Consider the following 17451-nt stretch of genomic DNA (forward strand, 5'->3'; position numbering starts at 1 on the left):
CACATCTGGAATCCGCAGCATGCCTATGGTGGGAAGGGAAGTGGAGGTAGGAGAATGGCCCAGAAGCTCTGGGGCCAGCTATCCTTAAACACACAGTGCAGAGACAGAAATGAGACCCTGCTGTGCCAATCAGAAACAGAACTACGGTGGGCGGGTACTATTCATGATCCTAATGCCCCAGCAGTTACTCAGGAGGTTGAAGCAGGAGGATAACTTGAACCCAGGTGAACAAGGCCAGCCTGGATAAGACCAGGTCCTGCCTCAAAAAAGGAAGGTGTGAGAGAGACTAAATATATGGTTCGTGGACAGTGAACACAGACTGAGTCTTAAAGCTGCCCTAGCTTTCAGCCTAAAGCAATATTCCTGGTTATAGAGGAAGGCCTGGGAGATCCCAGGCAGGACACAAATGTTTCCTTGAACTGAAATCAAGGAACCAGAGCTCAAGGAACCTTTGAAGCAGCTTGAAGTTGCTGTAAAATATTCTAGAATGTTTCAAAAGGACTGGGGGGGGGGGGGGGGATGGCGGGAAAGAGGGGACCCCAACGTACGCACAGGGTAAAGAGTCTTTACCAAATATTAAGTATATGTTTGGATCAACTGGACTTTGGTTGGGAGATGAACCATGAGCTGTGGCAAGCTTACTTCTCAAGGGCTGGAGACTGTCTGCATCCCAGAAGCCATGCTGGAAAGTGCTGACCAGTCAGTCACCCAGGGCGTTCAATAGTGGACTAATCTATTCCTAGAAGAAAAGCTACTTCAGACTGCATTTAGTTCTGGATCAAATTGAACAGCACATATACAGACTGGTTACCAGAACAAAGCCAAACGCCTTCAGATGAAAAACCTATGTCCAGACACCCAACAACATAAAATATTAAATTTCTATCATCCAAGCAAAATTTAAATATATACAGAGTCAGAATCATAACTAAATAAAAACCACACAACAGAAACAAACACAAACTACAGAGATGTGGGGTCAAAAAACACCTTGCCATTCTAGATGTACAAGTGAGAAGTTAAGGTGTGACCCAGCATCAGGGCTCTCTGGGAAAGAGTGAGAAGGGCTGGGTAAGAGGCATGCATAAACTTAATAAGGAGTGAAACTGGAGATGTATACACACACAAGAAGGAGAAGGGTGCTTCCAGCACATGGGAGGACTGCTGGAAACTCAAGGTATACACGGTGAAATCTAGGCCAGCCAGAACTGACCATAACTCAAGAGATGGAGAGAAGGAAGAAAGAAGGAAGGGAAGAGAAGGATGAGGAGGGGACTGGAGGGGAGGATCAAAAACAGGCAGGAGTGGGAGATACAACTTACAACCCCAACACTCAAACTCAAACAGAAAACTCTTGGGTTCAAGGTCTGATTGAAGCACACAGTAAGTTTCAAATCAACCTGGGCTACTTAGTGAGAACTTATAAAAACAAAATAAAAACCCTAGAAAACAAAACACAGTCTGAAATAACCCACTGGACAGGATTAACAGGAGACAAAAAAAGTGCAGAAGCAAGCTCACAGAAGTTGAAAATGTAGCCATGAAAATATACAGTGTGAAGTTCAGAGTGGAAAAAGGAGAAAAAATCTGAGGGAACCCCCAGGAACCTGGATATTAGCGGCTAGCCCCTGGTATCTAAAGGCACAGGTGACAAACAGGAACCCCTCCCACAAGGATATACAATGGTTCTTGAGAGGCATCAGAGCCAAAGATAAATCCACTAGCTTCCCAGGCAGTAATTTTACCAGAAACTTAAAAACAAGAATTCTACATTAATGTAAACATTTTTGAAACACAATAAAATTAAGTGATTTTGTTTGTATTTAAATAAATACATGGCCTTCTTTGCCAAAGACATTTTAGGATTCATCCTCTGGGGGTCTATGTGAATAAATTCACCTCCCTCTCTCCCCTACACCTGGGGCTTCTCTGTTAAGAACACTTGAGGAAAAAAAGTTAAAACCCACTGACCTCAAGAAAGCAACAGAACAGTAAGATCACCTGCAGAACTCCCTGAGACACGGTGCAGAAAGGGCACAGGCTACTCCAGCCAGGTCTACATCCCTCACCAAAGCCCTGGCACAAAAAAGGAGCCATCAAGCGTCGTCTGGTGACAACAGATCAACTTTAATTCTAGCACCTGAAGCTATACAAGGGTCCACTTTATAAACTTCGTGGGGCTGTTGTACACATTCAATAAAGTGACCACTGTGCAATACCACTGAGTCTCAAAATCAGGAGCGCACTTTGAATTGCTTAAACACAATCCACAGAGTTAAAAAACAAAGTCAGAAGCCATCCACAGTTACACTAATAGTCAAGTAGAGGTTTTACACGTAATACTTGATATAACAGTCAATATCTAGCGGGGACACTGAACGTGACTTCACAGTCTCGTCCTGTTGCATTCTGTTGGGAAGGTTTTCTGATTATTGGCCACCAGTGGATGTAAAAAGGACCAAGCCAGCAAGCAAAAGCCATGGTCTCTTTGTCAGTTAACAGTGAACAGTGAGACTTAAATACTCATCTTTACATATACACAAGGTATGCTGTGGAAGCATCCCGCTTACAAACATATAAAAATACTCGTTAACTAGTTTGATAAGAAAATAACGTATAAAAGTATATAGCAAAAACATTAATCATCTCTGACTTTGGAAAGATCAATTCCATATTTTATATTACATCAAACAAAAACAGCTTTAGCTTGTGTGGGTTTTCTTTTTTAATCCCTTAACCAGGAATACTTGAGAAGGAAGACAGACAGGAACCATCCACTCTTACCCTTATCACGGCTGTGAAAAGATACCAAGGTCACCAAAACACCCAAGTGCAGAACCAGTCCAAACATTTGGCCACAGAGAATATTGTCATCTTGAAGGAAGCATGATAACAAAGGCTTAATCAGCAGTTTTTAATCCATAAATACAACAGGCATTTTGGTATTTTGGCCACTGGAAAAACAAAAGCCGTAGCATCAGGAAAGGTCTGAGATGTCTCACTTGTGTTGATTCCATTCAGTGTATTTAAGGTTAATGAAAGTTGACAACCAAAGTTTTAAAGATAGGCAAAAATTCACATTTAAAAAAACAAAAACAAAAAAAACCTTCCCTATATTTCTATTTAGAGTAACAGTAGGCAACATGATTCCAGAAGTTAAAAATTACTTCCCAACCTATGACTTCAGCTTAGCAAACAGCTCAGGCTCCAAACTTGGTTTACCTCTATTAAAAGCCCTTGAAGACTGCATCTGTGTGTGTAGACATGTGTTTTAAAGGAATCAGATAATGTCTGAAGCAGCCTTAGTGTTTCCTTTACACAAGTCTGGGTAAGACCGTTACATTAGCTTCACATAATGGATTTGCCAGCTTCTTGGTGTAAGGCTAACACGGTGATCATCGATCTAAGGCTACAAAGGTACCGGATGATGTAAACGGTAGCAGAGATGAGGGCTTCCCTGGCAGTTGTTAGCTAAACCTCAACGGACTCTTAGAAAATGACACAATGGCAGCCTTTCTTGTCTTTTTCTTTCCTGGTTGGTTCTGGTGAAGGAGGGCATTCTTGCTCTTGAAATTTCCTGTAAGACAGAGAAATCCGAATAGCATCACCACTAGTAATCTCCCAATACAGATGCAGGTTCCTTCTGGACAGGCTGCACTGAAATGCACTCACTTCTCAGTGTTCCACTAGAACAGTGGTTCTTAACCGTGCTAGTTCTGCAACCCTTTACACAATGGTTCTCAACAGGTGGGTCATGACATCTTTGTGGGGGGATGGGGGTTGTCACATATCACACATCCTGTATATCAGATATTAACATTACAATTCCTAACAGTAGCAGAATTACACTTATAAAGTAGCAACAAAATAATTTTATGGTTGGGGGTCACCATAACATAAGGAACTGTATTAAAGGGTCACAGCATTAGGAAGGTTGAGAAGCACGTATTTAACACAGCTCCTCGTGTCGTGATGGCCCCAAACATACAATTACTTCATAACTGTTATCTTGCTACTGCTATGACTCATAAACATAAACATCTGTGTTTTCTGATGGTCTTAGACGATCACTGTGAAAGGGTCATTTGACCCCTAGAGGGGTTGCACCCCACTGGCTGAGAACTGCTACACCAGGGGATGAGAGCAAATCCTCGGAAGGAAAAGAAACTACAAGTCCTCAGAGGAGCAGGGGGAAGCTCAGGGTGGGTGGGTGGTCTGCCGAGCATGTGTGAGGCCCTCACAAGAATGAAGAGATGTGCAAATTGCTTTCCTGGTCAAGCCTGAATCAATGCCTCTATAGTCTCTTCCTAAGTTGAAATTCCTGGACTGAAAGATTTGCTTAGCAATAAGCATGCATCATCAGGGACAATGGAAAACTACCTCTTACAGATGCACATAATTACCCCTCTTCTCTGCCACTTAAACAAACAAACAAACAAAAAATCAATACTAGACAAGTTAGTTGGTTCTGACTCTTTAGTTTTTACATGGGAATAATAAAAACCTACCCCTTCACAACTGTCATGAGGGCTTAAGATTCCGTGGTGTTTAAAAATAAAGTTTTCAGCTGGGCGTGGTGGCGCACGCCTTTAATCCCAGCACTCGGGAGGCAGAGGCAGGCGGATTTCTGAGTTCGAGGCCAGCCTGGTCTACAAAGTGAGTGCCAGGACAGCCAGGGCTACACAGAAAAACCCTGTCTCGAAAAACCAAAAAAAAAATAAATAAATAAAAATAAAGTTTTCACACCTAGCTGATTGACAGGTGAGAATCTGGGATTCTTGAGAGTCAAAGGGAAATTAAGGTAATAATTATTTTCACAAAGAAACTGCCTCATAGGTTAATCATTGAAACGGAAATGGGGTGGGGGAAGGCTGGGAAGCAAAGCCCCCCGCCCCCAGGTCAACACTGTTAAGTTACAGTTCAATGGTACCCAGCCCATTCTCTCTACTTAACCACCGTCACTGCCGGTCCATCTACATCAAGAATGCTTCCATCCTGCAGAGCTGAAACTCATCAAAAACTAAACCTTACAGCCTCTTTCTTCCCCTCTCAGGAGACACACAATGAACCAGGGCCCACTCAATATGCCCATCAAGGCTATCTAACTAGCAGGGAGAGCCAGGAGATGGGAAGAGTGGGGAACAGAGCCACAGGAAACCACAGTCTAGTCATGAGCAGCTTATCCTGTGCTACATGCACAGCAGACCTTACCTGCCACCTCAAGCTGCTTACTGTACACGAGGAGAACTCCTAGGCCACCGGCCAAAACACCTTTATAGACTGAGTGTTGCGTCTGTGTCTTAGTGGGGCAAACACCCGAGACATGATGGAGTCTCTGCTGCTTGGCTTGCTCTGAGCCTGGCAGGGATTTGGTAGGAACTAGGAATTTAAGATTTGGATGGGTTCAAGTCCCACAGCTTAACAGGCATAGAGACTGAACAAGTTATTTCAGTTGTCTGTACCGTTTCTCACCTGAAAGGGAGAGTAAAGAAAGCATCCAGCTTTCTGGGTTGTCGTAAGAATCCAACGTACTAACTTGGAAAGAATGTCACTCAGTATCTGACAGGGACTTGATTAGTGGCTGTCATCACTACCGTCAAAGCATTTACTATTTTCAAATTCCTTACATGTACTTTCCTCTTCAACTTCAGATAAATGAGATTTTTTATGGGTTGGAAATGCCTAGAATACACCATGTATTTAACTGAAATGTAACCCACAATGTGGACCAGCCCCTACTTCAATCACTCCTCCTTACAATTCCCTCTTTCTCACTACACAAGCTGCACGGTCATCTATTAAAACACACACACGTAGCACATGTTCTGCTTACCTTATAACCCGGACAAGTTCGTGGAAAGCTTGATCTACATTCATCCTGATCTTTGCCGATGCCTCCATATATGTGACCTTGAGCTGCCTTGCTAACTGCTGCCCTTCTTCCTGTGTTACCTGAAACGGACAGCAGCAGTTGTGTTTAAGGCACAGTATTAGCAACCCCATTGGACCACATCTAAGCCTGGCTACAGACATATGTTGCTACTGCGCCACCCGGAGTCCAGGCTGACTTATTGTAAGGAATAGACAGATGCCACAGTGCCACACACTATGAAGCCCACCTCTGCACAGCTCAGAAGACTGCACCTATAATACCAACAGAGTTGGCCTGCAATGTCCACGGGCTCAGCCAACTGTAAGTCAAAAACACTTGGGCTGAGCTAGATGTGTTAGTGGAAGGAACATCAGGAATCCAGAGCCATCCTTGGCTACATAGCAAATTAAGAATACCAGAGACTCTGTCCCCAAAATAAAATAAATCCAACCCCTGGGCTGAACGGTAACTAGAGTGAGCATATTCATCTTTAACCTGGCCATTATCCCTAAACAATACAGAACGAGTGTTTACATAGCATTTATGCCACATTAGATATTATAAGAAATACAGATTTTTTTTTCCAAATATACAGGAGAATAAGCAAAGGTTATATACAAATTCCCTGCTTCCATTTAAAAGGGATTTTTATATATCTAAAGATTCTGGTGTCTATGGGGGGTCCTGGAACCAGCCCCTATTGCTATCAAAGGACATCCTCTAATGCTCAAGGTTTAGTCTGCAGATGACACCAGAAACATTAGACGTGATGGTAAAGGAAAAGAAAACAGAAAGTGCTGAAACTGTGCCTATCAAGGGGTCGGGGAGAGCCTGCCTGAGGCAGTGATCTAAGAACTAAATAGAGTCTCTAGCTAAGTGTCAGCAGAGTAAGAAAATAGCCATGGCCGAAAAAAGGGGGGGGGGGNGGGGGATACTGGTGGGAGACGACCTTAAGAGCAATCAGCTTGGCTAGCTCAGGCCATAGGCTTCTCAGGCCACAGGACCTCCTTGCTGTCCTGGCCAGTACCTGGTACACAGGAAGCATCAGGATGTGGGGAGGGGTGGCAAGTAGGAGTGCTAAACAGAACCACGGCTATGGAAGACAGACAGACAGAGAGTGGGGAAGGAAAGAAGCAAGCAAGCAAGGATAAAAAGGCAAGGCAAACGCCATTAATTACCACTAACCCATTGTATTTTAAACACAAATAATCCCAAAAGCTGTACTTCCCTAAAGTTATTATGCAGTATTTGTTTATATTTGCATAAGCCCCAGAGCTTTAAGTTGAGGTTTCCTGGTGCACACATCTCACTGCTGTCTTCAGAGTCAACGCTGGAGAAAAGTTGTAAAGTCAGACATGAAGAGTACTCGAGACCCACTTCCCCTCCCAAATATCACAGCTTCCTGTTCTCTCTTCAGCCACTAAAGCCTGTTCACAGTAAGAATGCAGTCATAACTGGTATATAACTCAAACTCTGGCACATCCTGAAGTTATCTGAGTTTCTGGACACTCAGGAGCCTTTCCCACACTGCTTTGCACATTCCTCTCTGGCTGCTCTGTGGCCTCTGTGCTGGCCAGCAGCACCCACCCTCCACACAAGCAGTGGCGGGCAGTGAGAGCGTGCTCCTGGGGTCAAGGCACTCACTCTGCCTCCTACGGTTCAGTTGTCAGCTGTAGGATTTTATTAAAAACTGTCCTTTATCTAATTAACAAAATTTTCAACCATCCTTCTTATAAAGAGAATTATTGAAAACAAATGTAAGATGTTATCAAATGTTTTTTCTCTCTCTCTATTGAGATAATGGTGTGATTTTTCGTTTTGGTGTGTTGACATGATAAATTATGATGGTTTGTTTCCATTCCTGAAATAAACTCTTCTGGGCACATTGCCTACTGTTAAAATTTGATTTACTAACATTTCATTAAGAATTTTTACATGTATGCTCGGCAGAGAGAATGGACTGTGATTTTTTTTTTTCCTATCTGTCTGATTTTGGTTTCAGAGTAATCCTGGCTTCATACAACAAGCAAGAAAGAGTTCTCACATCTTCAATATTCATGAAAAGTTTGATACCAGGACTATTCCTTCCTTAAAAGTTTAGGATAGGCCACCAGTGAGTCCATCTGGCTTGATGTTTTCTTTGTTGAGGCAAGTGTGACAAAGGCTACTAACAGACACCCTCTATCTGGCTAATCCACTGCATCTTGAGTAGCTTTGGTGGCCTGCACCTTTCCGGGAAGGTGACCACTGTATTTACTTTACTGAATTTGTTGTGTCAAGTTCTTTATAGCATTTCCTAATGCTTTACACACATACTGACTTGTCATCCCTTCCTTCTTTTTCAATGGGACTCAAACCTAGAGCTTCACAGGCATTCGTTAAGTTCATGTCTGGTTGGTAGGTAGGTAGCTAGACAGATGCAGACAGACAGACACACACACACACAGACATGATCTCTTTATGGCTGGAGGCTTGCCAGTTTGGTGTACCTTACAAAAGCCATTTGGGTTTTTATTTATTCCTATAGTTTTTATACTCCTCTTTTCTTTGTGGACAATGGGCCTTGCCCACACCAAGTACACATTCTACCACTGGCCCAGTTTCTCTGCCTCTCTTCCCTCCTAACTATGGTCTAATCTGTTGTTTTTCTTGTCTAATATACCTAGTGACACAGCATCTCTTATAGCAGCCCACAAATCTTGACACTCTGTGTTTAAGTGAAACCTCATTTAAACTTCTTTGTAATCCTTTAATTTTTTTTCCTTTAAGTGTTAGAAATATGCTTGGGAGTTTGGAGATGTCCTCATATGTTATTAATGTCCGTAACAATGCCACTGTCACCAGCATGTGTTATCTGAGGGGATGCTTCCTTCAGATTTGTTGAGGCTTGTTTCACGAGCCATTCTTTGACCTGATGCAGACTCTGTGCTGTTGGTGGAAAGAATGTTCATCAGGGGTCAGTTGGACAAGCTGCTCGGTGGTCCTACGTAAGTAAGCTGTCTACACATCACTTTTTCTTTCTACTTCTCTAGGAAAGTCTTTAAGTCTTACTTCAGGACTTTTGAAGCTGTTTTGAGGCATATGAATGGCTAGGACCAGTAAGTCCTCTTGGTGAGTTAGTCTCTGTGACTGTGAAACAGCTTTCTTTACCCTGGTAATGCACTGGTTCTAAGATAGACTTCACAGCTATCTCTCTGGCCACTTTATCTTCACTGTTGCCAGCACGGGGTACCTTAGCCCATCCTTCTATCTTAACTAGGCGCTGTCTTTAAGCTGCAGGGCCTTGCTTCTTCATTCAGTCTGACACCATTTGCCTTTCCAGTGAGAGCCTGAAGACCTGCTCTCTTCCACTCTTTGTCCTGTGCACACCCCTCTCCTGCCTTTTAGGTTAAGAATGACTTTATCTTGCCTTTTCATTCCCCCATTGGCTGATTCACTTCATGTCTGCTAGGCTACCTCAGTGGCTTCATAGTCTACTTTTTAACTGCACATATTCGATGAAGTCAAACCGGTTTGCACACAGCCTGAGGCCCAGACAGTGCCTGCTCTGTCTTCCTGCTCTTCTCTGGTGTTACTAGCTTTTACTTCACATTATTTTATTTTTGCTTCAAACATTCCATTATACTTGAAAGAGGTTTAAATAACGTCATTTATATTTGCCCACGTAACTGCCAGGTCCTGTGTTCCTCGTTCCTCTGTGTTGACTCAGACTCCCATTGGGGTCTTTATCTCTCAGCTGAGGACCTCTCTGCATATTCCTGATTATCCAGGTCCACTGGTGCTGAACGCTTACACTTCTTACGTCTTTTACTTGACTTCATTTTTAAAGCAAGTATCTGCTCGGCACTGGTTTCTAGACACCAGGATTTTGCTGTCAGTGTGTACGTTATGTCATCTTCTGGCTCACATCATTTCCAGTGAGAAACAATATGGATGTCACCTGTATGAGATACTGTACACACTGCTGTATCAGGTACTGCAGACACTGCTGGGATAAAAACCCCTAACACACGAATCTTAATTAGCTCAACACAAACAATAGTTAAACAATTATAAGACTGGTCATAATAAAACTCTTAATGATCTACATTAACAAAAAATCTGAGAAGTAGTTAAGGAAACACAAAACTGCTTCAGAGTACAGTCCATTAGGGTAGGAAAGTCATAGGGGCAGGAGCTGGTCACATGACTCCACAATCAGGAAGCAGAGACTGATGAATGCCTCTGTTCAGCTCATTTTTCTCATTTTTAGGAAATCCAGGTCCCCAGCCCATGGAATGATGCCACCCACAATCACCTTTCAGTTAACTCAGTTAGTTAATCCCTCTCAGAAATGCTCAGGGGCTAACCTAATGTAGATAAACCCTCACAGGCACAGCCCACGGTTACCCTAATCCACGTAGTCCCTCGTGACATCCCCAGAGGCCTGTCTCCTCCTGTCAAACTGACAGCCAATATTAACTCTGCACCACCCTGAAGTCTGCCCCTCTGCATGCAGTTTTGTGTTTCCTTAACTACTTCTCAGATTTTTTGTTAATGTAGATCATGAAGAGTTTTATTATGACCAGTCTTATAATTGTCTAACTATTGTTTGTGTTGAGGGTTTGCTGAGCATCATGGATGTGTTCAGTGCAGTTTCCACCAAACTTGGAACTCTGCGGCCAGTATACTTCTACGGTCATTAGCATCTGGTGCAATTATCATCTCATTAGCTTGGACTTCTGGAGGCTTGACTTGGATCTCTGTGTACAGCCCACATCACTTCTACCTCACGCAGACAGTGTTTCTGTAGCCTCATATTGTTGGAAGACAGTGGACATCTGTTCAGTGTCTCTCTACTGAGTCCAGTGTTTCTCTAACTCCTGGGTTTCGTGACTGGTCTTCATAACAGGAGCTGTGCTTTGGTCTTCATTTACGTGATCTTTTTCTGAGTACATACATGGGATTTAAAGCCCCATTCCCCAAACCCTGCAACCATTCACTGCTGTAAGGCCCAAGGCTACTTCATGTGGTCCATGCCCTGCTGCAGCTCAACAGAGGAGCGCACAGGCCCCACAGTATTGGCACAGCAACAGTTATATGATGTTTTAGTTTTCCTTCAAAATAACATGCCTGCCCTAAGACTATGAGGTTGAAAGACATACCAGATTCTTCAATCAAGTAAGAGTAAGTTAGAAAGTAGGCTTCATAGGACAACTTGTGAAGAAAGAAAGGTTTCTATACTGAGAAAACCAGTTATGGCAGATCCCTTCCTACCAAAAGAAAAAACTTCATGTAGTCACAGATTCTCTCTCTTCCTACAATATTCTCCATTTCCTGTCTAAAGTAGGAGTGTGTGTGTGTGTGTGTGTGTGTGTGTGTGTGTGTACATGTAGAGACCAAAGGTCTCAGTTGACTGTCCTCCTCCACCACTCTTCTCCTTATTTTATGGCACATGGTCTCTCACCAAGTCAGTTTCAGCTGCTTGCTTTGTTCTCTACAGTGCACACCTGAGCTTGCCAGCAGATACATAATTTAGGTCTGTGCACACACTTTGGGGGAAAGATCAATTCAGAAAAGCTTACTCCAAGCTAGTGACTCACACTTTTAGGTGACAGAAATGTGACTGATCACCTAGGTCGTTTCTCATACTCCTGGTTTTTATTTCACTGAGAGTCCATCACATTTTTACTGACAAGTACTTTTTATAATCCCGTGACATATAAACAGGCAAGTGTTACAATATGTTGAATACCTGCAGACAGATGGAAACCACATGCTTCATACTGGCAATCTTTAGTATATAGATAACTTTAAAATAACTCACACAGGGCCAGCAAGATGGCTCAGCAGGTAAAGGTGCTTGCTGTGCCAGCCTTAGGATTGCAGATCAATCCCTGGAACCCATGTAAGGTAGAGGAGAGAAACAGCTTCCAAAAGCTGTCTCCTGATCGCCACAAGGATGCTGTAGCATGTGAGCCAACACACATTACACACAATAATAATAATAATAACAACAACAACAATTTTAAAAACACATGAAGACCACATCCGTGGCTAATAATGAGATCTGTTGCTTCCAGGGGGTCTGTCTCCCCTCAACTGCTCCCACCTGCTCCAGAGACATCCACACATCCCATGGTTCTCTTCCATTCTTTCAGTGGAATTTCCACCACATTTGAGAAAGAACTTGTTTCTACAATGTGGGGCAGGCAGCAGCGAGGGGTGGGCAGAAGTGAGTACGAGGTGGGGAGCAGAGCCCTTCTCTGCATGTGGCTTTGTGACCCTCTCACCCCCCAGCAGAGCAAGTCCTAGAACACACAAAGAAGAGCAACAGAGAGGCCCCCTGGGCAGCAGATAATAGATGTAATTATGTTCATATGCGAAGACATGGAGACAACAAATACCCAATTGTACACTTTGCACTGGTGGCTATAGAGATTCTTTCTCAGCCATGCAACTTTGTAATAATTCAAATCAGAAAGAGGCCTAACAGGAACATTTATTCTCCACTAATAGCATCAAGACACTTTCTGAGTTTTAGCGTGAGACCAAGTATGTCCTGCCTGTAGTCTACATGCTACAGGCCTCTCAGATCAGCCACCAACACAGTCCAGTGCATCTGTAGATGACAGCTGCACATAGAAATGCCAACAAGCTGAACACCACTGACCATCATGTGTAGGCTAATCATCCCCTCATGTCTGAAATCCAGTATGCTTGCAAAATAGTTTACAGGGGCTGGGAAGATGGATCAGTGGCTCAGAGCACTTGCTGTTCCTTCATAGGACGAAATTACTTCCCAGTACCCACATCAGGCGGCTCACACCCATCTCCAGCCCCTGAGGACCCAATGCCTTCACTCATGTGCACACATCCACATGCAGCCACACTCATACATAGTCAAAAATAATAAAAATCCTAAAATCTGTTGGACAAATACAGCTACATATCAACTCATTTTCCTGATGTCTATACTTAGCCAACAGAATCTTAAGACTATTAACAGCGGCTGGTAACACGGCTCAGCAGGTAAAGGCGCTTGCCACGTAAATCTGGTAACCTGAGCTGACCCCAGGTAAAAGTGGAGGGAGTGAACTGACCCCAAAGTCGTCCTCTGACCTTCACACACACACTCTGGCTTGAACACACAGACTCTAATGCACACATACACACACATGCACACACTCTCTATGTACAAACATAATCACTGAAAACAACAACAACAATAGCAAAGCAAAAAGAATCTGTTAACATGAGATTACATGAAAACAAGAGAAAACGCTAGCAAGAGAGACAATGTCAATGCTAGGTTCTAGATGTGGGACAGAGACTCTAAGAAAACACAAGAGGAGCTCCCCAGCAGTAAGGGTTGCACTAACTTCCAGCTGGTTCCGTTCTGAAAAGAGATAGTAGACAATACACAACAAAACCGTTTCAAAGGAACTAATACTAACTGTCACTAGCATTAAAGCTGGCCAATGTAGAGCAAAGAAAATTCAGTCATTAATTAAACTGAAGAAAAATCCAAAACCAGGTACGGTGGTGCATTCCCATAATCCCGGAAGGCTAAGGCCGGGGGATTTCCCTTTGAGATCAACCTGGGCTACAAACTCCAGGTAGGGGGAATAGTTCTACTTACACACACACACACACACACACACACACACACACACTGCAACCATTCTTTAATTAAAGGTAATTGTGGGTCAGCAGTGAATAAATTAGGCATGTGTAAGTCTTTAGATTATATAATGTGACCTAAGCATGGTGGCTTAGGCCTGTGATGTCATCACTTGGGAGGCTGAGACAAAGAATCAAAACTAGCCTGGGCCACACAGGAAGACCATACCTCAAAACAATAGAAAGGGAAGTGGAGAGGAAGACATAATGAAATGAAAATTCTTCATAGGAGTTTGACAAATTAAATCATGGTTATAAAATGAATGGTTTGCATGCGTGCTCGCTCTCTCTCTCTCTCTCTCTCTCTCTCTTGACTTAAAGAAGAAAGCTAATTAAATTTTCTTCAAAAAACAGAGATGGGGAAGGGGAGGGGAAGGAAGGGGGGAAGAGGGCAAAAAATTATCTTAACTTATAGGTTTTAGCTGTTATCCAAGAAATCACAGGAGCCTGGCACTAATACAGACACACACAGACTTTATATAGAGAGCTTTCTGGGATTCTGTGTAAAAATAATGAAAACCTAATTCCCCCCCAAACTTTCTTCACACTTCACACATGCCATTCTGTGCGACCTAGTGTGCCAGACTCAGCAGCGAGCTTGAGCTGGTGCTGTGCCGCACCGCATGTGCGTGCGCGCCACACACGAGTTTCTTGGGCGCGGGTCCTCCACTCTTTCATCAAGTGTTTCTTTACACAGCTTCCCGAGCACAGAACTGCCTCCTCCTCACCTGTCTCTGATGGTCCAGGTCAGCTTTATTGCCAATTAAAATCATGGGAAACTCATCACGGTCCTTTACTCTGAGAATCTGTCTTTGAAACTTATAGATTTCTTCAAAACTAAAAAACAAAATAGATACATTATGCTAAGAAACTAAAGGTAGTGAGTTTTATATTGTTTATTACTGTATTGCCATTTTTCTACTATTAAAAAAATGAAAATCTTAGTTCCATAAAATAGCACTGCTAACTCGAGTTTTTATTAGCAATATTATATTGATTCCATACAATAGTTGGTTTCTATATGACAATTTCACACGTGCATACGATGATTTTTCTTTTTGATCATATTGTCCCCGACACATCAACTGCACCAACCTGCCTCTATCCGTGACTGAGAAGACCAACAGGAAGCCCTCGCCTGTCCTCATGTATTGCTCTCTCATGGCTCCAAACTCCTCTTGTCCGGCTGTATCCAAAACTAAAGAAAAACAACAAAGCAAATGGTGTAGTTGTGCATTATAAATCACCTCTCACAAGGGCAGCCCCCACCAGGTCCTCAACAGAGCCTCCTATTTGATGTGAGAGGCAATGCATTCCTGTCTTAATATTTCATTCCTAGCACCAGAGGCAGACATAATCTTCTAATGGCAGACAGTTTCAGAGTTTATCTTCATCGCACAGATTGATTTTGTAGCTAGAATATATTAGCATACCAATTACAAGGTTAAAAATATCAAACACATCCAAGCAGATGGAACCAAATCAACTCTAAAATCACTTGGTTATTTATCTTCTCCATGTACAGATCTCAGAAAAGATGTCTGTAAGTTCAATCAAGAAACTGGGACTGGGGCTGGAGAGAGATGGCTCAGTGATCAGGGGCACTGGCTGCTCTTCCAGAGGACCCAGGTTCTGTTCCAACACCTACATAGGTCTTAACTGCTTATTACTCCAGTTCTGGGGGATCTGAAACCCTCTTGGTTTCCTTGGCATATGGTACACATACATACATACATACATACATACATACATACATGCAGAACATCCATGCACAGAAAAATAAAACTTAAAAACAACTATGTCTTATCTCTGTGTGTCTGTGTCCGTCTGTCTACCTGTGTATGTTTGTCTCTTTGCACATGTGTCTGTCTCTATGTCTCTGTGTGTTTGTATATGTCTATGTCTCTTTGTCTGTGTGTGCCTCTCTGTCTTGGTGTGTATGTGTGTCTGTCTGTCTCTGTGTGTATACATCTCTGTGTTTCTCTCTAATACATTAGCTCAGCCACTAATGTATTTCTTGATCTTCCTGCTAGTTAAAATGACAGGGTTTTCTTTAGTGGGGAGAGACTGTTACTGTTAAAGTCTCTAAGCTATAAATTCCCCCATTAAGTGGCTATGGCCACTTCCCCTACTTTAACATTTGCCAAATGACATGAATTGCTAAGACCCGATGTTTCTTCCAACTGCCCCAATAAACACACTTCAAGAAGTTACCGCAACAAGGTCAGTTTCGCCAGAACTTTCCATCTGCTGAAGAATATCTGAATTGTCCAATACCCAGACACACCTACCAGACCGATGACAGTGAATAAGTGGCCAGGGCTAGCTCGGAGGGAGAGACCTTGCCAAGCATGTGCAAGGCCTGATGTTTGAACCCCAGAGTTAATAAAAGGCTTATATTAAGATTATCTAATAGTTCAGTTGTACTACTTAACCTGAGGAACATCGAATGCAACACTTGAAAGCCAGAGCATTTTAGAAATAAGGTGTGAGCGAGCTATCAGGGGTTTACTTACTGTCCAGCCGGGCAGCTCGGTCATCGATCACACATTGCTTTGTGTATGAGTCTTCAATGGTTGGATCATAGTCTGTCACAAAATAGGACTGGTAAAACAAACAGAAAAAAAAGCCCCATTTAAAATTCCATATCACGTGCCTTCCTACCTAACACTATCAGTTTTATTGAATTCTCATTTTCAAGAAATAATATATTTTAGTTGTATTAGGTTATCATAAAGATTTTATTTTTAATTATGTGTACATGCAAACCTGTGCATATTAAGTGTGGGTATGCACAGAGACCAGAAGAGGGCATCGGATCTCCTGGAGCTTGAGTTCCAGGCAGTTCTCAGCCACCCGCTGCAGGTGCTAGGAGCAGAATTCTGATCCTCTGCACGGACCGGCACAGAGTGCACACTCCTAACCACCGAGCTGCTGATCCAGCCCACGGTGTATCAGTTTTCAGTTCTGTCAGTTCCACAACAGTCTCCTCAGTGCACTGTTCAAGTAAAGAAAAGCTACTAAATGTCTTAACTTTCCCCTTCTAGAGTATTCAGAAAGATAGCAAAAGATGTATTACATTCCCCCAATTGTTTAGTACTAAGTATCTAGGAAAATTAGAAACTACAATTCAAACAGACTCAGACTTGGTAAGCACCAGTTGTAAGAACCAAAACAGATAAGGATGGAGATGGCAGGAAGATGGAGTGTGCTTGAAGACTGCATGCATCATCCACCAGCAATCATGTGCTTTCATTGAGATCTCTGGGTACCTTTTCCTTAAATTATATTTCTCTTTATATGAAAGCCTTCCAACTGGCATCTTCAAGACTGAATAATTAAGGAATCACAATTTCCTCTTAAGATTAAAGAAGTCAGGCATAGTGGCTCAGACCTTGAATCCCAGCACTCGGTAGGCAGAGGCAGGTAAATCTCTATGAATTCAAGGCCAGGCTGGCCTAAATAATACAGGGCTACAGAGGGAGTCCCTGAGATAGATAGACAGACAGACAGACAGATAAAGATGGATGGATGATTAGATAGATGAATGATACACAAGTAAATGGGAAAGCAAGCTCCTAACATAGCTCACTTCTCAGGAAGGGCATGGAAGGGACACTGACATCATTCCTTCTCAAGATCCCTTGGCTTTGCCAAGGCTGAGTTCCTTGGGCTACTTTCCCACTGGCTTGAAGGAGTAACTTGTTCCACGGAGAAGCCTGTGACAAAGGAATTAGCCACTCTTCAGGCAAGGGTTCCTGGAAGCAGGCAGTGTAGTTCTAGGGACACAATTCTTAAGTAGCACATCTCAGTGTGGCCACCTAAGCTCAGAAAGCAACTCATCAAGCAAAGTGTAAAAGAGAGGGAGAGACGAGCCGAGACAAGACGAGTCAAGTTGAGGTGAGATGAGGGGGGAG

General features: G+C 43.0%; 1 protein-coding gene across 1 annotated transcript in view; it reads right to left on the reverse strand.

Annotated features, from left to right (window-relative positions):
* Positions 1–2106: 2106 nt before the first annotated feature.
* Rras2 (RAS related 2) overlaps positions 2107–17451 on the reverse strand; it is a 69551-nt gene continuing 54206 nt past the window's right edge. The window contains exons 2-6 of the mRNA XM_021166965.1: positions 16051–16138; positions 14630–14732; positions 14263–14371; positions 5834–5952; positions 2107–3577 (exon numbers count right to left, since the gene is read on the reverse strand). Coding sequence (XP_021022624.1) covers positions 3490–3577; positions 5834–5952; positions 14263–14371; positions 14630–14732; positions 16051–16138 — 507 coding nt within the window. The 3' untranslated portion in view covers positions 2107–3489. The remainder of the gene's footprint in view (positions 3578–5833; positions 5953–14262; positions 14372–14629; positions 14733–16050; positions 16139–17451) is intronic.

The sequence above is a fragment of the Mus caroli genome, chromosome 7, assembly GCF_900094665.2.
Source record: "Mus caroli chromosome 7, CAROLI_EIJ_v1.1, whole genome shotgun sequence".
Taxonomy (NCBI): Eukaryota; Metazoa; Chordata; class Mammalia; order Rodentia; family Muridae; genus Mus; species Mus caroli.